The sequence below is a fragment of the Schistocerca cancellata genome, chromosome 3, assembly GCF_023864275.1.
Source record: "Schistocerca cancellata isolate TAMUIC-IGC-003103 chromosome 3, iqSchCanc2.1, whole genome shotgun sequence".
Classification (NCBI taxonomy): domain Eukaryota; kingdom Metazoa; phylum Arthropoda; class Insecta; order Orthoptera; family Acrididae; genus Schistocerca; species Schistocerca cancellata.
In genome coordinates, this window is record NC_064628.1 from 716,103,476 (window position 1) to 716,128,549 (window position 25,074).

The 25,074-nt window shown below is 44.1% G+C and overlaps 1 protein-coding gene across 4 annotated transcripts in view; it reads left to right on the forward strand.

Annotated features, from left to right (window-relative positions):
- LOC126175723 (bromodomain-containing protein 8) overlaps positions 1–25,074 on the forward strand; it is a 272,574-nt gene that overhangs the window by 210,123 nt on the left and 37,377 nt on the right. For all 4 annotated transcript variants that reach the window (XM_049922659.1, XM_049922657.1, XM_049922658.1 and 1 more), the window contains 2 exons: positions 1,399–1,565; positions 19,019–19,159. In XM_049922659.1, coding sequence (XP_049778616.1) covers positions 1,399–1,565; positions 19,019–19,159 — 308 coding nt within the window. The remainder of the gene's footprint in view (positions 1–1,398; positions 1,566–19,018; positions 19,160–25,074) is intronic.

Here is a 25,074-nt window from a genome sequence, read left to right on the forward strand (position 1 = left end):
AATATGTACTGACTCATTGAACACTCTCCTGGCTGTTGACCAATGCTATTCTTGCCATTATTTGGTCTCGACTATTTGTGACCTTCTCGCTGACCTTCAGGTATTCAATTGTCTTTTTCTCCGTCCCAGTGCGTGTGGGTATCCTGAGAAATGAACTGGCTGACTGTGTGGCTAAAGCAGCTCTTTCTTGCTACCCCTTCACTTTGCCGACCCAAGTGCGGATTTGCAGGTGCACACGAGATATCTACTCACTCGGAAATGGAACGTCATCTGGTGGGCTCTGCCCCATCTAATAAACTCTGCACAATCTAAGAGACACATCTCTTGTCAACTTTCCCAGAAGGCATCCACTGTATTATGTTGTCTCCACATCAGCCATACTGGGTTAGCCCATTGTTTTCTTTTGTGTAACTAACTACCTGCATTGTGGTTGTTGAGCCTTGCAGTAGGTAGCTCGTCTCTTGGTGGAATGCCTTCTCCTTTTGGCCCTCCGTGCTAAGTATGGACTTGTGGACTCGCTGCCACTAATATTGCCAGACGATTCATAGATGGTTTAATTTAGTCTCAGTTATAATGTTTTATTCTACCTCCGGACCAGGGCCAAGGTGTTTGGGGATGGGATGTCTTCCACTGTTTGCAGGGTGTGGAGGATCCCAATCGTACCTCATTCATCAGGCTGCTCTTTCACACCTCTTTTGCTCTGTTTTAATCACTGTTAGATTTGGTTTGTGTCCTTTTTTCCGCACCCTGTTTTCTGTACTCGGTGTCGCGCATTGTTGAATAGTGGTCACTCCCAACTGTGTGGATTGGGTGAGACAGTGGGGGGCAGTGGAGTGTGGGGACACTCTTCCTGTTGCATGCAGAGCCCCAGGAGTGCCCATCTGCTGACGTCCCTAACTCCTTCATTTTGCTTTTATTACTTAAGGGTACAAAATACGTACTTCTTTCTTTCTTTCTTCTTCTTCTTCTTCTTCTTCTTCTTCTCTCTCTCTCTCTCTCTCTCACTTTTTTATCTTCTGACTAGATCAGTAAATGTTCTCAGTGGCAGTCTCGAGTTCCGGATGCACCACTCTTGCATCAAAGGACTGATGATGACACCTTCAACCAACGAACAACTTTAACTTGATATTTGTAGCTGCAGATTTTGCCAGTTTAGTATACTTTTCACAGAAATTAATATAGGAATTGTAAATTATGATCCTGCAGAAACTGTTTCATTTTTAACTTGCATATGATAGTACAGTTTTTAAAAAGTAATGCCTCACAATAGTAACTACATTTTGTCCATCATAAAGCTTGGAGAATTTTGTGTAATTATAATTATTACTTTTACAGTACCTTTCACAATACTTTCTATAAATTAAGTCATGCACAATAAAATGTTTGTTCTTTTGTTAGCAGGAGAATGCTAAGGGTGGAAAATTAGGTACTCATGCAATCCGGGCAGACACGCCTTCAACAGAAGAAGAAAAAACAAGTGATGCAGAATCATCTAAACCATCCATTAAAAAGCGGTCAGCAGCAGCAACAGCTGATTCAGTCCCAAGTAGTCCTGGTTATCACACGTGAGTATGAGAATGCAATAAAATTTTGCTATGTTGTGTAATTGACTATTGTATTGTATAATCGCTAATTTGTAATTTTTATTACAAATCACACTTTATTAAGCAATATGTAGGAAATATGATTAGCTTAGTACATACGTGGAGTGTTGAGTATCATCAAAATAGGGAGAAGCATGGGGTTGTCATACGAAACAGTTTTATTACCTGTTGTTCTAATAAAATGTGCATTGTGTGATAATCCTCATTGCAAGTGCCTACATTTCATCCTTAAATAGTGGCTGCAGTAATCTTTCTGTATAAACTGCTCCAGTGTCAGTAATAAGTGTGCTAAATTTTCCTGTCTTGCTGACCATTTCATTTAGATTTTATCCAATGTTCTACTGTGACTGTGATAAATGAAGTGTTTCAGAAATGACACAACCAGTTGCCTTTTGTAATGAGAAGATTTTTATTTTCCCATTACCAGTTTCAAGTCACGCAGTGGTGCGTGAGTTCACACTTTCCCTGTGTTTTCATTGTCTCTATTGTATTTTTCACTTTCCATTATTGGCAGCTCTACAGTGGTTGAGACACTATATTCATATTCTGGAGGACCAGGATTCAAATCCCTGACCAGCCATACATATCTAGGTTTCCCACAGTTTCCCTAAATGCAAATAAAGGATGGTTCGTATGAAAAGAACACAACCAAATTCTTTCCCCACTTCCCTCCGTTCCAAACTTGTACTGTGTGTCTAATCGTAAACTCATTCCTAGAAGGTTAAAACGCCAATCTTCCTTACTTTTTCTTTCTCCCACGCCGCAGGTCTTTTCTAGTTTAGTCATGTGTCCCCCCCTCCCCTTCCTTTTTAAAAGGCACTTTCATAATATTGGCACTTTAGTGTATTTATTTATTCAAATAACCCTTTTGGAGAATATGATAAGTCAGCTTTGGTTTTGCTTCTTTATATTTAATTTCTGTTGCTCCCAGACAGCCTTCATCCTTCAAGACTGTCATTCATTTTCATCCTAGATTCACTTCCTCCCATTTGCAAACATCTTTCTTTTGTGATATCCTGCTTTTCATGTTGCTTAATTTTGATTCCAGTGTTTTTGATATCTTTGGCAATGTCATTAAGCCCTGTGGGTTTGGATGTTTAGCGTTTAGTAAGTTGATGATCTCCTTGGTTTGTCTGTTAGTATCCATTCAGTATATGTACCCATAAAACTGTATTATTCTTTCCCTCATTACGTCAATTAGCTTTTCCATTTTCAAGTACAGCTCTCTGTTTGATCTTAATTGTACTCAGCATTTCTATTACTTTTAGGTCCCAGTATTTTCCTTCGGAATCTTCTTTCAACTTTTTCCAGTTTTTCAAAATCCCAAAATCTTGTAAATTTAAGTGTTCCTTCTGCATATAATGTTTAGACACTACCATTGTTTGATAGTGTCTTAGTTTTGTGGTTTCAGGACTAAGATTTTTCATTATATATGTTTCTCGTCATATGTCATGCCCTTTATAGTTAGTGTACTACTTTTTTCTGTTGTTGTCCCCCTGTTTGTGTTGCACATTATCCATTCTCCTATGTATTTAAAACAATTTGTTTTAGATATTGTGTTGTTGTGAATTGCAAGATTTTGAGGGGCTGTATTTTTTTAAATGATACTCTGTCATATTTTTCTATAGTTCTGTGGTTTTTCTTTGTCACTGTCCAGCAATGCAATAATTAAAGCCATATTAGCTGCAAAAAACTGCGCAGTCTATGGTGATTTCATTTGGATTTCTTCCCAGCTGGTACACACTCAGTATTGGTGGATTTCCTGCATTCCCTCACTACCTTCTCTAATTTGCAGTTAAAAGTAGAGGTGACAAACCATCTATTTGTCTTACTCCTGACTTTATTTCAAAAGGAGTTGACAGTTCCATCACAAGTATTATTTTCAGTGTTGTGTTTGTTAAAGTCCATTTATTTTTGTTATTCTATTATTGACTTCAGATTCTTTGATAGTGTTGATTATTGCTTTTATATCAATTGTGTCATAGGATTTCTTAAAATCTAGAGAAATTATCACATATGTCAAGTTTATGATTTTCCTCATTTCTATTACATTACAAAATTTAATATTTTCTCTGCATAAAACCTTCCCTTCCTAAATCCCATTTGATTCTCACCTAGTTGTGGGTCAAATATTCCATCAGCTTTCCTCGAAAGTGCCACAGACAAGATCTTATATTTTACTGGCAGAAGGCAGATCCCTCTATAACTATTACAGGGTATATACGGCCCGGGACAACTGGGAAAAACCCAGGAATTTTTTCGTCCAGGAGAAAACTAGGAAAAACCCGGGAATTATTTAGAATTCCGGTAATTTTTCATTGTTTTTGTTTTCAGTTAAATTTTTGTAATTTTGACTGGTAAGAGCCAATACTCTAACAAAGGATATTACTGTATCCCGCTACTGCAGAATAATAATGCAGCAATAAAACATGAACGAGAGGAAAAACGAAGATAAAACTTAAATTGCAAAGGAAATGGGCCATATACAACAAAAAAAACATTGCTCATACAAGCGTCTGCCAACAGCAAAATGTGTCAAGGCTTTAGGAAGACAATGCAATGCTTCGAAACAACAAATTGCCTTGAATGTGCGTGACGTCACAACTGTTTACATTAGATTCGTTTCAACAGTTAAGATCAGGATCATGCGCATGCGCAGTTGAGTAATACCTCCTCCCACTTCTGGCTTCAGAATTGTGGCTGTTGGCTGTGAAAGCAGTCGCAGCTAGATGCTACCGGGAAAAATGTTTTGCAAAGTGCCTAGCATCCACCGCACATTGGTCTATCGATTATTCATATGACTTTGAAACGCTTCCCTGTCAATTTTTGAACACATTCTAAGCTGATTTCTTAATGATTGCATAGTGTACGTGCTGTCTCTGTGAGGGGAATCTAGAAACAAACTTTCCTGCAGACAAAAGGGCCTATACGAGCTGAGCAGAGTATTGCCCCTGTTCGGAAATATCATAGATCCAGGGCTGACGAGCAGAGCAGGCTGACTTATGGTGGGGAAGTGGGTAGTCTCCACGTGACCTGTGTTTACATTTAGTGGTTTCGCTGTTTGCTCTTCGTTTACGGCTCTCACGTCAAATGAAAACAAATCTGTTTTCTGTGGCCTAGAGCTATCAAGTGAATTAAAATACATTCACATAATTATGGAAGGCTAAAATATGTTATTTAGTTTCAGATTATATTTTATTTCCATCTTTCTGACAGTCAGGCATTAATTCCTTTGCAGTCAGTGAAGTTATTTTTGTCGATTTGAAAGAAATTTTCTTTTATTAATCTTTTCCACTTAGGTAGTCAACATATTTGAAACGAAGTGTTTAATTCCACACTATTGGCTAGTTTCAACTGTTCGGTGCATTTCAAGTGCACGTTTTCACCTTCTAGCACGTATATACAGGGTGGTCTATTGAGAGTGACTGGGCCAAATATCTCGCGAAATAAGCGTCAAACAGAAAAACTACAAAGAACGAAACTCATCTAGCTTGAAGGGGCAAACCAGATGGCACTATGATTGGCCCACTAGATGGTGCTGCCATAGGTCAAACGGATATCAACTGCGTTTTTTTTTTTTTTTTTTTTTAAATAGGAACCCCCATTTTTAATTACATGTTCATGTAGTACATAAATAAATGTGAATGTTTTAGTTGTACCAATTTTTTCGCTTTGTGATAGATGGCGCTGTAATAGTGACAAACGTATAAGTACATGGTATCATGTAACACTCCGCCAGTGCGGACGGTATTTGCTTCGTGATACATTACCTGTGTTAAAATGGACCCTTTACCAATTGTGGAAAAGGTCGATATCGTGTTGATGTATGGCTATTGTGATCAAAATGCCCAACGGGCGTGTGCTATGTATGCTGCTCGGTATCCTGAACGACATCATCCAAGTGTCCGGATCGTTCGCCAGATAGTTACGTTATTTAAGGAAACAGGAAGTGCTCAGCCACATGTGAAATGTCAACCATGACCTGCAACAAATGATGCCCAAGTAGGTGTTTTTGCTGCTGTTGCAGCTAATCCGCACATCAGTAGCGGACAAATTGCACGACAATCGGGAATCTCAAAAACGTCGGTGCTGAGAATGGTACATCAACATCGATTGCACCCGTACCATATTTCTATGCACCAGGAATTGCATGGCAACTAATTTGAACATCGTGTACAGTTCTGCCACTGGGCACAAGAGTAATTATGGGACGATGACAGATCTTTTGCACGCGTTATATTTAGCGATGAAGCGTCATTCACCAACAGCGGTAACGTAAACCGGCATAATATGCACTATTGGGCAACGGAAAATCCACGATGGCTGCAACAAGTGGAACATCAGCGACCGTGGTGAGTTAATGTATGGTGCGGCATTATGGGAGGAAGGATAATTGGCCCCCATTTTATTGATGGCGGTCTAAATGGTGCAGTGTACACTGATTTCCTACGTAATGTTCTAGTGATGCTACTACAAGATGTTTCACTGCATGACAGAATGGCAGTGTACTTCCAACATGATGGATGTCCAGCACATAGCTCATGTGCAGTTGAAGCGGTATTGAATAGCATATTTCATGACAGGTGGATTGGTTGTTGAAGCACCATACCATGGACCGCACGTTCACCGGATCTGACACCCCCAGATTTCTTTCTGTGGGGAAAGTTGAAGGGTATTTGCTATCGTGATCCACCGACAATGCCTGACAACATGCGTCAGCGCATTGTCAATGCATGTGCGAACATTACGGAAGGCGAACTACGCGCCATTGAGATGAATGTCATTACACGTATAACCAAATGCATTGACGTTGACAAACATCATTTTGAGAATTTATTGCATTAATGTGGTATTTACAGGTAATCACGCTGTAATAGCATGTGTTCTCAGAAATGATAAGCTCACAAAGGTGCATATATCACATTGGAACAGCCGAAATAAAATGTTCAAACATACCTACAGTCTGTATTTTATTTTTAAAAACCTACCTGTTACCAACTGTTTGTCTAAAATAGTGAGCCATATGTTTGTGACTATTACAGCGCCATCTATCACAAAGCGAAAAAAGTGGTCCAACTAAAACATTCATGTTTCTTTACATTCTACACGAATATGTAATAAAAAATGGGGGTATCTATTTAAAAAACGCAGTTGATATCTGTTTGACCTAGTGGGCCAACCATAGCACCATCTGGTTTCCCCCTTCAAGGTAGACAAGTTTCGTTCTTTGTAGTTTTTCCAGTTGACGCTTATTTCATGAGATATTTGGCCCGGTCACGATCAATGGACCACCCTGTATATGCCATAAAGAACCAAACATAATACAGTACTGGCACTCCAAGAAAATTTACATCCTGAAAACGTCACTGAAAAGCTTAATATCAGTTCGAGGCCTACTGCACTGGGAATCTTGACATACGAATGTGCACTTTAAATGTGCACATTTCAGTATTGGTCACGAAATTCTGATGCTCTTGGAGTATCCTCTGATGTCTTGTTTCTTTTGTGACATAAGATAAGGTATTTTAATGTTTAACATGTACGAACATACGGGCCTCCTACATCATCGTAGCTGCGCAAGCGCTGTGGCGCCTGTTACCTGGCGCTCTCTGGCAACTGCTGAAACGAACCTATTTCTAACAGGTCATGGGAAAATATTGTGGATGATGGTTTGAAAAGCGTTACTTTCAAAGTAAATTTCCTTTTACGCAAGTTGAACTATGAGCGAGAATGTACGATGAATTTCGTAAATCACAGAGCATTTGACTGTCATTCAAAAATCAAATCTTTGACGACGACCATTTAGAATATTTTTGAGCCCAGAAGATCAGACATTTATATGTCCTTTTTAAAAATTTTACTGGCACATTTGTGTGATGTATCTTAAAGTGTAACATACGCAAAAAAGATCACCATTATGTGTGAAAGCTTAGCTTCTCTTGCAGCTTATTAAACTTAGAGACCAATATTATAGCTAAAAGTTTTTCTTTTCTTGTAGCAACACTGTGTATGTTAATTTAAACCATTACCTTTTCCTATTTGTGTGTTCGCGCTGCTTAACAGTGATGTTGCTATTGGCTGACTACATCACGTGTCCTATTCTCTGAATATCCGCTGTCATCGGCTGGCGAGATCGCGTACAAAAGTGCATCGCAATCTAAATTTCAATTCTTCGGAAAGTAACATGCGGTGTTTGGTGGAATTCAAATTTATACTTTTGTAATACAAAAATATGCAGTTGCTGCACATCAGACATCTTTCCAAAACGTGTTTTTTCCCGTGACTTCTGTTTTCTAAAGTGCCGGGAAATTCTACGCCGGTGTATAAAACCACAACCATTGAAAGGATTGATAAGTTTTACAGTTCCGAGGAAAATTATGCTGTTACTGAACACGGAAAAAGTGTATTTTCTTCTGGGAGAAAGTGTATTTTTAACCGGGAAATCCGGGAATAATTCGGGGAATTTTTTTTCCTCGCCCATGAATACACCCTGAACTTCCCTTCTCACAATATTGTTACATTCTGTCCTGGATTTTCCCTTGTTTGATTTTTGCCTGACAGCTTGTGTTCGATCCTAACCCAGTGCTGTTTTCCTTTGTTACTATTTTCTTTTGCATCTTTATACTCAATGTCCGTCCTTCTCTCTGTTCTTTCCTGTGTTTTTCTTGTCGCATTTCAAACCGTACTGCACAGTCTATTTATGAGCCACACTGTGTCAACCGTCTCAGCCACGCACAACAGTTGGCTACAAGACCATGCTGATTGTTGGTGCAGCATTTTATGTCCCACATTACTCCCGCGGATATAATAAGTCCTATACTTTCAAATTGATTAATCTCCCTGCATCATTTCCCAATTTTTGTGTGTTAACTCCCGCATGTTTCCAGAGTGCCACACGGTATTGTAACTCATCCTAAGAACCCCCACTTATTCCACCAAGCAGTCACATCTGTCATCCCCCTTCTTCACAATTATCCACCCTCATAACTGTTACCCACAGTAATAAATATGTTTTTATTAGTTATTATTTACTTTGATCCTTGTGACTTCTCATCAGTTTTAGTGAGTTTTTGCCTTTCGCTATTGTCAACTCCCTCAGATTTTGTCTTGCTTTTGCCTTTTGCACCCATTTTATCCTTTTCGTGAATTTTCTCATGTATTTGTATGTATTTGTGCTAAATTTTTCAGACATAATTCTATATTATTTACGTAATTTTTCGCATTTTTCCATCACCATTGATCCTTGCTCCTTCCATTTTCATTAATACGGAAAAGTTACCTTATCCCTAGCCCGATCCCAGTACCATGTATTGTTCCTGCGTTGTTGCTTGGCTCGTGGAATCCCCCCTAATGGCCTTACCATCAAATTACCCATCTCTGGCTGCCACCCTCCCTTCCACAACGACCTCCACCTGTTCAGACTCCACAAATCCTTACCCCTAACAAACATAATCCTGCAAAACCATATCAACCAAACACAAACCTCCTTGCAGTGCCTTCTCTCCATCCACAAAATTCTCCTTCTATGCAAACCCAAATTCCTGGAACCTATAACACACAATGAATTCTTGCCCTGCAGAAACTGGAGCAACAGGCACAATGCCACCTTAAGAAGCTCTCCATCATGCCCACTTCCTACTCCCGCCATGGAGTACCACTGTCCACCAGCTCTACAACTACTTCGAAACCTCCTCCACATCCCCTCATAGCTGACAAACCCTGTCTCACAGACCTACTACACTTACTCCACCTTCCAAAACTCCCTGCCACCACCACACAGAATCCACAACCTAAACAGACCCGCAACAAAGACATGAACCTTTCCTACAGAAGTCTTAGCCACACAGAAATATCAGTCCTTTCCAAAGGCCTCACCTTTTGCCCCATTCCCAAATCAATTGTGCAGGACTTGTTAAAGACTTTCTCCCCTTTTCCCGGTCCCTACAGTGAAAACACTTTGTCGCTACCAACCCTACCAATCAGATTCGACTAAAGACCAATACTGAATCCTGCCTAACTCAGTTCACTCCTCCATTCAAAAGTGATCTACCCCCACTGCCCTCAAACCACCCCTTGTTAACTTTCCAGAATTTCTTAACCTCGAACCTTGCCTCACCATCATTCCCCAAATTCCTCCACATGCAAACTAACCTTTCAGCCGCAGAAAAAACTGCAGTCAACCATCTAAAAACTGATCCTGACCTTATAATCCTACCTGCGGACAAAAGCTCAACCACTGTTGTTTTGACCCCCCAGGGGGCCCCACAGTCCCTTTTGTGGGTAAGTATGTGGCGCACACAGGGCCCCAAGCTATTGCAGTCTCCTTTAATTTTTCCAAACTGTATTACCGTCCCTGTTCTTCTCCTTCGCTGTCCTTGCTCCTTTCTCCCTGCCCCCCCCCCCCCCCCTCCTCCTTTCCATCTTGATGGACTTCTTCATATCGATTTGGCTATCCTGCCGGCTTAGTTTTGGTATGTGCTATTGTTTAGTTTTCTGTTTCCATCTCCTTTTTGGCATTTCCAACATTTTCCGTTCAGTGTGAGCCATTTGGGGATGAACTGCCAACCTTGTTTCCAGGCTCCTCTCCCCCTCCCCTCCCTTTTCCCCTTGCATCCTGGCCCCCTTCCTGCTACGTCACCAGCATGGTAGCCAGTCCATGTGGTGGAGCTGTTAAGTACCCACTTCGCTGAGCCTCCTGACAACACAGGGATCACACTGCTAGTATCTGAGCTGTTAACACCTTGTGTATGCCAAGGAGTCGATGCTCATCACTTTGGGGCAATGGCCGCTGTGCCAGACGGCCCTTGCTGTGATTGGGTGGCGCCCACGGGGCGAGCCCCTGGTTGGACTGGGTGGTATTATGGCGGATGCCTTGCACATGAAGCGACAAAAGCTTCAACATCCTGGCCATTCTGTGGCCTTCTCTAAGAGTGATAGAAGACTTGACACTCCCTTCTTCTGATCCTTCGGCATTCTCCTCCCTGGCTACCCCCTGAGAAGAGAGTCAAGCTCGCCGGCTTGGGTTGAAACTTTTCCCTCGGTACCTGGTTTGTACCAGGATATACGACGAAAGTTTTGCCATGACCAAGCCTTTGTTTTTCGTAGAGACGATTGAAGATAAGTATGGCAAACTGGAATCCATGAGTAAAATACGGTCCGGTTCTTTCTTATAAAGACATCTTGTGCTGCCCAATCTGAAGCCCCATGTGCTGGTGACCATCTCAGTGACATCCCAGTCTCCGTCACACCCCACCGATCTTTGAACTCGGTACAGGGCATCATTTTCCACCAGGATATTCTGCTCCAAACTGACGGGGAGCTCCGTGCAAACCTCGAGTGCCGAGGAATCAGATTTATCCGCCGTGTACGGTGAAGCCCTAAAAACAATCACACCAATACAGGTGCCTTTATCTTGGCCTTCGAGGGGGATACCCTCCCAGAGAAGGTAAAGGTGATGGTGAATCGGTGCGATGTAAAACCTTATATTCAACCACCGATGAGATGGTTTAATTGCTTACGGTTTGGACATGTCTTCCCGCTGCGCCAATGATCACCTCTGTGGTGACTGTGGGCGCTAGAGATGGGCAAAACTGTTCTTTTCAGAGATCGGATCAGAACTGTTCACTCCCTGAAATGAATTAGCTCTTTTTCATGGCTCACCACTCATTTACAATAGAAAATAAATGGAAGGCACATTGCCCTTTGAACTTGGTTTATTCCAGTACTATACCTGTATTTTGATCTTATTTGATCCTATTTTGAAGTAACACAGATAATGAGTAAGAATTTTGTATTGTTTATTGAAATTTCCACGATATGACAAAGTTTTTGATTATTGATTTATTTTGCACTATCGTGGTTTTTTGGGTGATCGGAAAATGTTGTAACTTGAGATTTACATTAACAATATATTTGGCTATAATGTATTAAAATTTCATTAACCTCATACAAATACATCGCAAGCCATATATTTTTAAAGTGAACGTTCCCTTCCGAAGACGCCTAAAATCGCAAAATCCCTACCAGAATAAGAAAAAAATATATAAATTTGACTGTAAAACGAAAGTGCTGCATATAGCCTTACGCAGAATAAAACAAGGAAAATATTGGTGTATCACATTTTGCGATACGTTTATCGGTTCGCTCGTAATTAAAGCGTAAATTCCATAATAAAAATCCTATAGTAAGAGGAGTCGTCAGGAACCTAATCTTATCATTTTAAATAAATAAAAATAAAATAAAAACAAATGATGTATACGTAACATAATAATGTAATATACATAGCGGTATTACTACGAAGAACAATATCCAGTAGAGACGAACTCCGATGCAGAAGCACTGAGTCGAGCAGGTCGAGCCGCGAGCTGTATTACTGCGTGAGCTAAGACCGCAGAGACCAGAGTGACACCTGAGTTGCTTTGCTCAACGCTCTGGCTAGAGTCGAGAACGGTGGGGTGAGCGTTGAGCGGGCGAGTTCAGAGGGTGGGGGGAGCGGTGAACTCAACCGCTCCGAGACAAATCGTCCGTTCCCTTGCGAGCAGGTTGTTGCAAGTAGTTCCTATGTTATCCGCTAGGTGGCTCTCTGTCCTGTTGCTCGCATCAACTGCCCAGAGGGCAGGACATGCGACTGAAACGATCGCCGACAGAGTGCGATGCGAAGTTAAGCTGCGCCAGACACTGCACGCGGCAGACGACGCACAGAGACGGCACGGCATATGTGAAACACAAAATCCAATGGGGCACTGCACAATGCAGGCAGCCAAGGTAGAAGCAGGGCAGAGGCCGGCGCTGGCTGTGTTGTGTGGCGTGCACTGTGCTGTGACCAGCAGAGGCGCTGCTGATATGCTCCGTCTCTCTCTCTCTCTCTCTCTCTCTCTCTCTCTCTCTCTCTCTGCCGTGGGAAACGTTTGGAGCTACCGTTCTTTTTTTCTGAATCACTGATTGTTCACTCCTTTGAAAGATTCAACTCTATGAATCAGTTCAAGAGCGAATGCCCCATCTCTAGTGGGCGCCCCTTCCATGAGGTTAGTGCCTGTCCTTTTCCCCCAGTGTGCGTAAATTATAATGCGTAGTATCCTCCACACTCGCCAGCATGCCCGGTGTATGTGAAAGAATGACGGATTCAAGAGCACAAGACCATAGATAGACTTACCTACACCGAGGCTTGTCGAAAGTATGACTGGCTCCATCCCATGCCTCCAACTTCTACTTTTGCTTCAGTTATGTCCATTCCCCCTCCTCTTCCCAGCCCCACCCCATTCACTCCACACCTTCTGCATTACCCTCGCTCTCCCACTCCCCCTCTCCATCAGTACCCATACCCACCCATTCGGATGCTGCTCCCCTCCCCTCATCAGCAAGGTGCTCCCCTTCTTCGGCAGCTGCTGGTACTGGAGCTCCCTCCCGGGACTCCTCTTCCTGGCACCCCCCCTGAAAGGGTGACCTGCAGCTCCACCCAGGCTGCGCGATCTGCGGCTGGTGGGCGACAAGATTCCCAGGTGTAATTCCATGCCTGACCTCTCTGCAGTCTGCCCTTCTCTTCCTTCACAAGAGGAGGAGCAGAAACACAACAACAAGGGCAAGGCCCTTCCAGTACCCCTGAGGTGCCACCTTCCCCTGCTCCAGCCAATGAACCAACAGAGTTTGTCCCCACCTATATGGACATTACCCCATCCTTATCGGTGATGGATGACGACTCGTCGGCGTGACTGGCTCCTGTCCATTCGCTTCCCATTTGGACTCCAGCTTGAGAATCCTCCAATGGAATTGTGATAGCTATTTGCATCACCTCACGGAGTTGCACCCCCTTCTTTCCTCCTACTTTGCTGCTTGCATTGCTCTCCAGGAGACCCATTTTGTCAGTTCTTATCACCCACCCGTTGTGGGTTCCACGCTTTGATGAAACCTAATTGGCCTCTTGTGGGCTTCTGGTGGTATTTGCACCTTGGTCCACAAGGACATTGTTAATAAATGGGTTCCTCTCCATACCACTCTGGAAGCAATTGCTGTCTGGGTCCATCTGGCCACTCTAATCACAATCTGTAATCTCTACCTCCTGCCTGACAGGCCACCCACATCCATTGCCCTAACCACCCTTCTTCAACAACTACCTTCTCCCTTCTGTTTCTAGGGGACTTTAATGCCCACAATCCTCTTTGAGGTAGTCACATGACGGCACTTTCTCTACTATCGACCTCTCTATCTGCAGTCCCGGCCTTCTTCCATCCATTCAGTGGGGTGTCCACGATGACTTATGTGGCAGCGACCATTACAGCAGTGTTGATGAGTCTACACAGACTTTGACTGCCACCATTCTTTCCGCAGCTGTTTCAGCCGTCCCTTCTTCTTCGGGTTTCTCCCATTGGAAAATGGTCCCTTGGTGAACTCTGGAACTTGCTGTGGCCATAAAAGACTGGCGCCGTGCTCTTCAACACTTCAAGCAGCACCCTCTACTGCTATTCTTCTGGTCTTTAAACGATTCCGCGCCCGGGTCCGTTACCTAAGCAAATTTCAGAACCGGATTTGCTGGGAATGATATGTGGCTGCCATAAGAATGCACACCCCCTCTTCACAAGTCTGGGCAAAACTCTGGCGAATTTTTGGCCATTGTCCTCCCACCGATGTTGCAGGAATTTCTGTGCATGGTGTTGTCCTTATCCATCTGGACTTTATCGCAGAGCATTTCGCTCAACACTTTGCCCAAGCCTCTGCATCAACTCAGTATCTGCCCACATTCCTCCTCCTGAAAGAGCTTGCCTTTGTCTTTCGTTTCTCACTGCTTGGAGCCTTATAAAGCCCCATTTAGTGAGTGGGAATTCACCAGTGCCCTCGCCCTTTGTCCCGACACGGCTCCTGGACCAGATTGGATACATAACGAAATGCTGCAACACTTATTGGTGGCTGGCCACCTTCGTATACTGACCCTTTTCAACCGTCTATGGAGTGAGGGGGTATTTCTTACCCAGTGGCAAGAAAACTTTGTTATTCCGGTGTTGAAGCCTGGGAAGCCACCTCTTCAGTTGGATAGCTACCGTCCAATTAGGCTTATCAACACCCTTTGCAAGCTCCTTGAATGCCTGGGGAGTCAGCAGCTGTTTTGGGTCCTCGAATCCCGCGACCTTTTGTCATCAGCTCAAGGTGGTTTTCACTGTGGCCACTCTACAGGGGATAACTTGGTCCACCTGGAGTCCGCCATCCAGTCGGCTTTTGCCTATCGGCAACACCTCATTGCAGTCTTCTTTGACCTGCATACAGCCTACGACACCACATGGCGCAACCACACCCTCACCACCCTTCACGAATGGGGCCTTTGGGGTGCTCTGCCCATTTTTATCCATAATTTTCTTTCTTGTCGCTCTTTCGGGTTCAAGTTGGTTTCTCCTACAGCACTTCCCATCGGCAAGAAAATGGGGTTCCACCGGGTTCCGTGCTGAGCGTCCCTCTCTTTCTCGTCGCCATTAATAGTCTGATAGCAGCTGCTGGGGTGACATTGTCCCCCTCTTTGTATGCTGACGATTTTTGCATCTACATCAATTCCTCTGTCATGGGCTCTGCAGAATGCCGTCTACAGGGGGCAGTCTACCGGGCGCAATCTTGAGCTCTCTCCCATGGCTTTCTGTTTTCGGTGTCCAAGTCATGTGTCGTGCATTTCTGCCATTGCCGTACAGTCCATCCCCATCCGGACCTGTTCGTTGATGGCCAATCTCTGGAGATGGTGGACACCCATCACTTCTTGGGTCTAGTCTTGGATGCGTAGTTGACATGGCTCCCTCATCTTCACCAGCTGAAGAGGACGCTCTGGTTACATCTCAGTGTTCTTAGATGTCTGTACAATACCACGTGGGGTGCAGACTGCTCTATTTTCCTGTAATTGTACAAAGCGCTGGTCTGGTCTCATTTAGACTACGGGAGTCCTGTCTATGGTTCTGCATCACCTTCATAATTGCAGATAGTAGACCCCCATTCACCATTGTGGGGTACGACTTGTGACTGGTGCCTTCCAGACTAGCTCCATGATTAGCCTTCGCGCAGAGGCAGGGATTCCACCACTGCGAGTTTTGGGCCAACAACAGCTGATATCTTATGCTCTCCGCATTCACTGCACCCGAAAGCACCCTAATTATGGTCTCCTTTACCCAGACTCAGAGATCAACCTTCCGCGGCAGTGGCCACGATGTGGGCTTACCATGGCTGCCTGTGTTCAGTCACTCTTTTCTGAGCTCCAACACATCCCTTTACTACCTCTTTTTTCCGGTCACGCACGTATCCCTTCATGGTGCGTCTCTTGGCCACAGCTCTGTCTTGATCTCTCCATCAATTCAAAGGATTCTGTCCCTCAGGAGACCCTTCGCCACCAATTCTACTGTCTCCTCAGTTTATTCCAGGCTTCAGAAGTGATTTATACTGATGGCTCCATGGTTGCTGGTCACATTGGTTATGCTTAAACCTGTACGAGACACATGGAACTTCGTTCCTTGCCAGATGGCTGCACTGTTTTTATTGCAGAATTGGTCGCCATCTTGTGCGCACTTGACCATGTCTGCTTCTGCTCAGGTCTGTCCTTCCCTATCTGTAGTGACTCCTTGAGTAGTTTGCAAGCTGTCGGCCAGTGCTTCCGTCACCACCTGTTGGTCACAACTATCCAGGACGCTCTTTCCTTGATCAATGTGGATGCTCAGTGTTTTTAATTTGGACCCCAGGCCGTGTTGGGATCCCTGTCAATGAACTTGCCGATCGACTGACTAAATTGGATACTAACAGGCCATCTCTTGTTATTGGCATTTTGGAAATAGACCTTCGCTCGGCATTATGTCATCAGGATTTGGGACTTTGGAATGCACAATGGCACACTCTTTCTTCGCCGAACAAGCTCAGGGCGATAAAGGATTCTACAACAATGTGGCCTCTCGTGAAGCCTCTGTTGTCCTTTGCCGGCTCCACGATCGGCCATACTTGGCTGGCTCACAGTTATCTCCTCTGTCTCGTGAGGATGACCCCCCCCCCCCCCCCCCTGTCGCTGTGGATTGATGTTGACTGTGGGTCACCTCTTACTGGACTGTCCTGACTTAGCTGCCCAGCAACGGACTTTGCTTTCCTGATTTGCTACCCCTGGCATTAGCTGACAATGCCTCAGCGGCTGATCTAGTTTTAAGATTTCTTCATGATGCGGATTTTTATCGCTTCATTTAAGAATGAGACCTTCAACCTTATCAGTAGGTGGAGGGGATGGCAGGCTGTCTTGCTCCCCCCTTCGCCCCGATTGGACTGGCTTCAACTGGGGTTGGTGGTTCACCCAAGCTATCTGCCTTCCCACTCCTTTCTTTATGGGGTCTGTTTTATCTTGAGTGTCTATCTTGTCTACCTGTTCTTCCTTCATGCCCCTGTCATTAGTTACTTTCTTTCCCCCTTCTTTTCTTCCACCTTCTTCCTTCCTTCTCTGTCAATAATTTTTAATTTTATGGCCATTGTAGTTCCCAGTTATAGTGTGAGATTTCATCAGTTTCAGTTATTCCAAGGTTGGAGCGACTGATGACCACTTAGTTTGGTCCCTTCTCCAATCCAACCAACCAACTGTTGTTTTGAACCACAAGGATTACCTGGCAGAAGGACTCCACCAGCTGTCAGGTACCTACAAACCTTGCCACGGTGACCCCATTGCAGTAATCCAGCAGGATCTCCAGTCACTACTCAAATCCTTAGGCCCATCCCAGTACCTCTCCCCGGAGTCCATCTCTCTACTCACCCCTACCAGTCCCTGCACTGATACCTTGTATATGCTTTCTAAAGTCAATAAACCTAACCACCCAGGATGCCCCATTGTGGCTGGTTACTGTGCCCCCACTGAGAGAATCTCTGCTCTCATGGACCAACACCTTCAACCTATTACCTGGAACCTACTCTCCTATATAAAAAATACGAACTATTTTGAAAGAAATGTGTTGAAGAGCAGTTTGGCTGTAATGTTTATTGCAGTGTAAAATCCACTAGATGGGCTTTTCATAAGAAGCTCCATCTTTATATACAGCAAGAAGATAAGCCTATGTTACTTAGATAAAACGAGTTTCATGATGGCTGTTCTTTATATGGCGTAGATGCAGTGTCACCTACTAGTGTTGTAAATGAAACATTGTGCTAACGTCTAGCACTTAAAAAGAATCTTATGAACATTATTTCAGATCTGTATATGTACTCATATTTATGAGAAGAGCATTTATGGAAACAAATAAACAAAAGAAGCTTGATAGAATGACAGAGCCTGGCCTGAGAGCCCAATCTGGTGGTGGTTACAGCACATTATCTGATTTTGGCTGCCTTGCCTTTCGATTTCAGCACTCTTCTCACAATGCTTTTGAGAAAAGTTCATACAGGAGCATTAAAAAGCATTACTGCATTGTATTTAAACAATGGTAAATCACTGTAGTTATCTTTTCAAGAGCTTTTAATTAATGTTAAAGTACATTGTTCATTTAAAAAAATTAATAACATGGTAACATACTTGCTCCAATTTTTCAGTTGATACAAGATTAAGAGGTAAGTGTGTTACAAAATTGTGCCCTCTGTGCATACTATCGTTTATCAAAAATTTCATTTTGATACTTTAAAATTTCACAAAATAAATGGTGTTACTCTTCTTCTCTCTTGTACAAGTGTAAAACACCATCCTCCACAACATCCATGTACACATTAATTTAAAAATAATGGTCAAGGCATACAGTCCAATGGTACACACAGTCAATGTGGAAACTCTGAGTATTTGGGCCCTTACATTATTTGATTCTGTACATCTTGTTTAGATTGGTTAAAACCAGTTTGTATACAGAAGACCAATAGTTATTGCTTTTGCTGCCTCAGATATTTTGACACTTGGCACCTATCATGGAATGTTAATGTCAGTGCATGTGCGTGCGCACGCACACACACACACACACACACACACACACACACAGAGAGTGAGAGAGAGAGAGAGAGAGAGAGAGAGAGAGAGAGAGGGGAGGGGGGGTAGTTAGTAGTGTAATTGTGATGCTGAGAAGTAAATCTGATCTCATTTAGTGCACTAAATCTCTACTTCCATGTATTAGGTGGCATTCTTCACTTTACTTTGGCAACTGTATCTTATTTCACAGAAACCTCATTGTCCACAGAACCACTGTGAAAAAAACAAGTGTCACATGCAAGATTGGAGGTACTTAAAACATGAATGTCAGTTAAAGAATAGTTACTCTGGAACATTTTTTGAGGCTTGTGTGTGAAATGTGTTTACTAAATGAACATTTAAATTGTTCTTTTCTGAAGAACATTGATAGTTCAATCCATTCCTGTGGTGACATTTTGCTATAAATATTTTTGTTTCACTATTATCACTATAAATCTCTGATTTCTGTTTTTAAATATAATTCTGTACTGATACTACATAGGGAGGATGAACGAGAATATAAGGCATGGAAGAAGGCAATAATGTTGGTATATGGTCGATTGGCAACGCATAAGTATGCTTCACTATTCCTCCGACCCATAACTGATGACCAGGCACCAGGTTACAGCGGCATTGTTCACAGGTATAATTCATTTGAAGTTATTTATAAAATATATTAGTTAGATAGTATATCAATATTAAGATATTTATTTTGCTAATGTATTCTGACAAGCACTCAAAGAATTTTCTTTATAATATCCGTGATATTTTCACATATTTCAGCATTAGTAGTTAACCAAAAGTAATTTGCCTAATCAGTTTGTAGTTGATGACAGGAAATAACTCTGTAATTTGGAATTTGATCTAAAGCATATTTAACAATCATGTCTTGGTTATTGTTTATTTGCAAGTATTCTTTCCAAATGAAAGTGTGGTGGTGTTGACTCCTCTAAATGTCCTTCCCTTCAAGGGGGGAATAAGGGGGATAAACACTAATCTGCAACAGAATTTGACTTTCTACTCTGCCCCCCCACCCCCCACCCGAGGGTCCAGGGTGAAATACGGCAAAATGTTATCCCGGCTGAGACACAAGTTGAAATACGGCTAAGACACAAGTTGAAAATATGATCACTATTTTTTCTTATTTACTTAAATTTGCCATATTTCGTGACAGTACCTTTTCCATTAGACGTTTATACGGCGATATAGTCTTGGCTTCAGTTGTCTGAGAATGATTCCACAATGCATCTTTGTTGGTTGCAGAATTGACGTGGTTCAACGTGTTTCTCTCATTTTGGTGTTTCAAATACAGTTTCTTCAAATGTAATTTCTTCTTTTTTTTTTTAGTTAATACAAAAATAATAGTAACATACTTCAAAATTGTTTGACAGTGACCTTCTCATTGTTCTTCCGTCAACCCACACCAAGAGTTAGCTGCCGACTAAGAACAGTCAAAGATGACTCCAACGTCAAAGATGTTTTACACCACACACAATCTTCCAGTTGTAATCAGTCTCTCTGCTAATCTTCGATACATTTTCTAATAGTAATCAATATGCTTTTACTCTCAAAAAACAGAAGTAAATTAACATATAATAAGACAAATTATAATAAATCCTGACAAAAATATAAGAAAATATTTACAATTCGGTATCGACAAATACGGTAAAAAAAATAACATCTCCCAGATCCATTACAAGGGGTAAGAATAGGCCCGAGGTATTCCTGTCTGTCGCAAGAGGTGACTAAAAGGAGTTTCACACATTTTGGTCTTTATGTGATGGTCCCCTGTAGGGTTTGACCTCCATTCTTCAAAATTTTCCCGAAGAGCGAGCCAGTTGGGGAAGGGCGCCTTACATGGTGCATCGTGTCCATCATGCATTGAGATCTTTAGCTCGCTTTCTCGTTGTCGCATTTCAGTCCCGCTCATTCTCCATCTCTTGGGCGAGGACACCTTCCTGGGTGCATTTTCCACCATGCACTATGCAGTGTTGCTTTCTGCGTCGATGATGACCATGGACTTCTTTGCACCTAATATCCAGCACGGTAGCCAGTCCGTTGTGGGGCCACCATGTACCGTGTTGGTTGTAGCCCCCTGACCACACAGTGATTGCTCTGCTGATGCCTGTGCCATTAACTCCTATGTATGCCAAGGGGTAAATACCCATCCCCCTGAGGCATCGGGATGCCTGGCAATGGCCGTCCTGCCAGTTGGTCTTTGCTGCGGCTGGGTGGCACCTGTAGGGAGGGCCCCTTGACAGATTGGGTGGCATCAAGGTAGATGACACGCGATGAAGCGTAGTCCATTATCTCTTGCTGGTGGTGAAACACTAACAGTCTCTAAGCGTTCATGAGCTCAATTCAACACACAGAAATATGACCCCAAATTGTTCCCCTTCCTGGCCACACCATGGGAGGAACGTCAGGCTAAGGATGGCAGCAGATCTTATTCGCCCCGGTACCGTGTATGTTCGAGAGCTTGTAGGGTATCTTTCATGAGGATGAAGCCTCAGTTTTTTGTTGAGCATTTAGATGACAAGTTTGGGGAGGTGGATGGATTATCAAAAATGAGATCTGGGTCAGTCTTGATCAAAACAGTATCTTCTGCCCAGTCACGGACATTACTCACTTGTGACAAGCTGGGGGAGGTTGCTGTAACCATCACACCCCATAAGAGCTTAAATATGGCCCAGGGTATAATATTTCACAGGGACCTTCTTTTGAAGTCTGACGATGAGTTGCGCGCCAATTTACAACGGTGAGGTGTACACTTCATCCAGCATGTCCACCGGGATCTGAGGGATAATCAGGTTGCCACCGGTGCCTTCATCTTAGCTTTCGAGGGTGAGGATGATGGTGGGGGGCATTTCCCCTCCCTGTTGCTCCTGCACCACCTACTTCAGGAACAACACTCCCCCCTCCAAGCCATCTGGGACACCTGTCCCCTCTTCTAAGCCAAAGAAGCGTGAGTTTTCTTTGCCTTCTCTCGCTATGAAGGGGTCCCTTGGGTCACTCCCTTCCCAGGTTTCTGCTAGTGGGGAAGATGACACCCGCCAGTGGCTGAAGAGCTCAAAAGCAGCTGGTCGCAGGGCTTTACACTCGTCCTCAGTCCTGGAGACTGAGCCAGTGAAGTCCTCCCAGACAGGTGAACCCAAGGAGCAAGCGAGAGAAATCTAAAAAGAAGACCCCTAAGACCAAGGAAATTGCGGTGGCACCCACACCACCACCACTACCTACAAGCTCTGTGTCTGAGGATGGGGTGGAGATTTTGGCGTCTGCTGAGGACCTAGATCTCGCCAGACCCTCAGACACAATGGATATAGACTACTCAGGCAATAAGTCGGTGGCAGCAGGTGACCCTGAGGCATAAACTGCCTCAGTGAATGTTCCGTGCTTTCCCAGTCTTACGAAGATGCCATCCTCCAGTGGAATTGCAGCAGTTTTTTCCACTGCCTGGCTGAGCTACGGTAACTGTTAAGCTTTACACCTGCTATCTGCATTGCCCTCCAGGAAACCTGATTCCCGGCAGAGCGAACCCCTGCCCTCTGTGGCTATAAAGGATATTACAGGAACCGTAGTGACTATAATGGAGTGTCAGTTGAAGTTTGCGTTTATGTCGTAAACTCAGTCCTAGTGACACTATGCCCATTCAAACCCCTTTTGAAGCTGTGGCTGTCAGAATAAGGACGACACAGGAAATACCTGTCTGCAATGTATATCATCCTCCAGATGGTGCAGTACCCCTGAATGTATTAGCAGCACTGATTGATCAACTCCCTAAACCTTTCCTACTGCTGGGAGATGGTAGTGCCCATAAACCCTTGTGGGGTGGTACCATGCTTACTGGCCGAGGCAGAGATGTCGAAAATTTACTGTCTCAACTCAACCTCTGCCTGTTAAATATTGGGGCCGCCACACATTTCAGTGTGGCTCATGGTAGGTACTCAGCCATTGATTTATCAATTTGCAGCCCAGGACTTCTCCCATCTATCCACTGGAGAGCACATGACGACCTGTGTGCTAGTGACCACTTCCGCATCTTCCTGTCATTGCCCCAGCGTCACGTCCCAGGACACATGCCCAGATGGGCTTTAAAATAAGGCAGACTGGGAAACGTTCACCTCTGCTGTCACTGTTCAATCTCCCCCACATGGTAACATCGATGTAATGGTTGAGCAGTTGACTACAACAATTGTTTCTGCGGCAGAAAACGCAATCCCTCGCTCTTTAGGGTGCCTGAGGCGTAAGGCAGTCCCTTGGTGGTCGGCGGAAATTGCCGAACCAATTGAGGAGCATTGGCGAGCTCTACAGTGGCATAAGCAGCACACTTTCCTGGGGCACCTCATAGGCTTTAAATGGCTCCGTGCCCCCGTTCGCCAACTTATCAAATGTCAGAACCAGGAGTGTTGGGAGAGAGAAGTCTCGACCATTGTGTGCCATATGTCACCTTCCCAAGTCTGGGCAAAGTCAGATGTCATTTTGGATACGAGATCCCAACAGGTGTTCCCGTAAATGGCATGTTATGTACCAACACAAACATGATTGACGAGCACTTGGCACAAGCATCTACATCAGAGAACTGCCCCCAACTTGTGGCACTCTTAAATGGCAGCTGGAAGGGAAAGTCCTCTCTTTCACTACATGCCACAGTGAATCTTATAGTGCCCCATTTACAGAGTGGGAGCTCCTCAGTGCCCTTGCACGTTACCCTGACATAGCCCCAGGGCCTGATTGAATCCACAGCCAGATGATTAAACATCTCTCATCTGACTACAAGCAACATATCCTTGTCGTCTTCAACTGAATCTGGTGCGTGGCATCTTTCCATCGCAATGGCAGGAGGGCACCATCATTCCGGTGCTCAAACCTGGTAAAAACCCACTTGATGTGGATAGCTATTGGTCCATCAGCCTCACTAACCATTTTTGTAAGCTGCTGGAACATATGGTGTGTCGGCGGTTGGGTTGGGTCCTGGAGTCAAGTGGCCTACTGGCTCCATGTCAGGGTGGCTTCCGCCAAGGTCGCTGTATGACTGATGATCTTGTGTCCTTAGAGTCTGCCAGCTGAGCAGCCTATTCCAGACGCCAACACATGGTTGCCATCTTTTTCTACTTACATAACGTATACGACATGACCTGGCGACGTCATATCCTTGCCACATTGTGTGAGTGGGGTCTCCAGGACCCACTCCCAATTTTTATCCAAAACTTCCTGTCGCTCCATACTTTCCATGTCCACGTTGGTGCCTCCCATAGTTCCATCCATATCAAGGAAAATGGAGTCCCGCAGGGCTCTGTATTGAGTGCTTCTCTATTTTTAGTGGCCATTAACAATCTAGCAGCAGGTGTCGGGCCCTCCGTCTCACCTTCTCTGTATGCAGACAACTTCTGCATTTCGTTCTGCTGCTCCAGCACTGGAGTTGCTGAGTGTTGCCTACAGGGAGCCATTCAAAAGGTGCAGTCATGGGCTCTAGCCCATGGCTTCCAGTTTTCCGCCTTGTAGACGTGTGTCATGCATTTCTGTCGGTGTTGTACCATTCATCCGTGAACCAGCACTTTATCTTAATGACGATCCACTCACTGTAGTGGAGACACATTGATTCTTAGGTCTGGTTTTCGATGCTCATTTGACTTGACTTCCTCATCTTCATCAGCTTAAACAGAGGTGTTGGCAGCACCTCAAAGCCCTCTGCTGCCTGAATAACACCAACTGGGGTGCAGATCGCTCAATGCTGCTGCAGCTCTACAGAGCCCTCGTTCAATTCCGTCTTGACTGTGGGAGTGAGATTTATCATTCAGCGGTTCCCTCAGCATTGCTTTTGCTCAACCTATTGCACCATTGCGGAGTTAGACTAGTGACAAAAGCGTATAGGACGAGTCCCGTGACAAGTGTACTGGTGGAGGCTGGAGTCCCTCCATTGAAGATCAGACATGCACAACTGCTCACCATTTATGTTGCACACATTTATAGCTCTCCTGAACATCCTAACTCCCATCTTCTTTTTCCAACCATGGTGGTTCACCTCTCACATAAGTGGCCCAGGTCAGGCCTAACGATTGTGGTTCGCATGTGGTCGCTTCTGTCTGAACTGGAGTCCTTCCCTTCACCACCTCTAATCGAGGTCCATTCACGTACACGTCTGTGGTGTAGCTATAGGCCGAAGCTTCTTCTGGACCTTTTGCATGGCCCCAAGGACTTCGTTAACCCTGCAGCTCTTCGCTGTCACTTTCTCTCGATTCTTGAAGTGTTGCGGGGCTCTGAAGTGGTTTACACTGATGGCTTGATGTCTGGTGATAATGTTGGCTCGCCTTTGTCCACAGAGGCCATATTGAACAGCATTCCTTGCCTGATGGCTGTAGTGTATTCACTGCAGAGCTGGTGGCCATATCTCGTGCACTTCTTCAGTATATGCGTTCAAGCCCCTAGGAATCGTTTCTTCTGTATACTGACTCCTTGAGCAGCCTACAAGCTATCAACCAGTGCTATCCTCACCATCCTTTGGTGGCGTCCATCTATGCCCTGGACCGGTCCCATCGTTCAGTGGTGTTTGTGTGGACC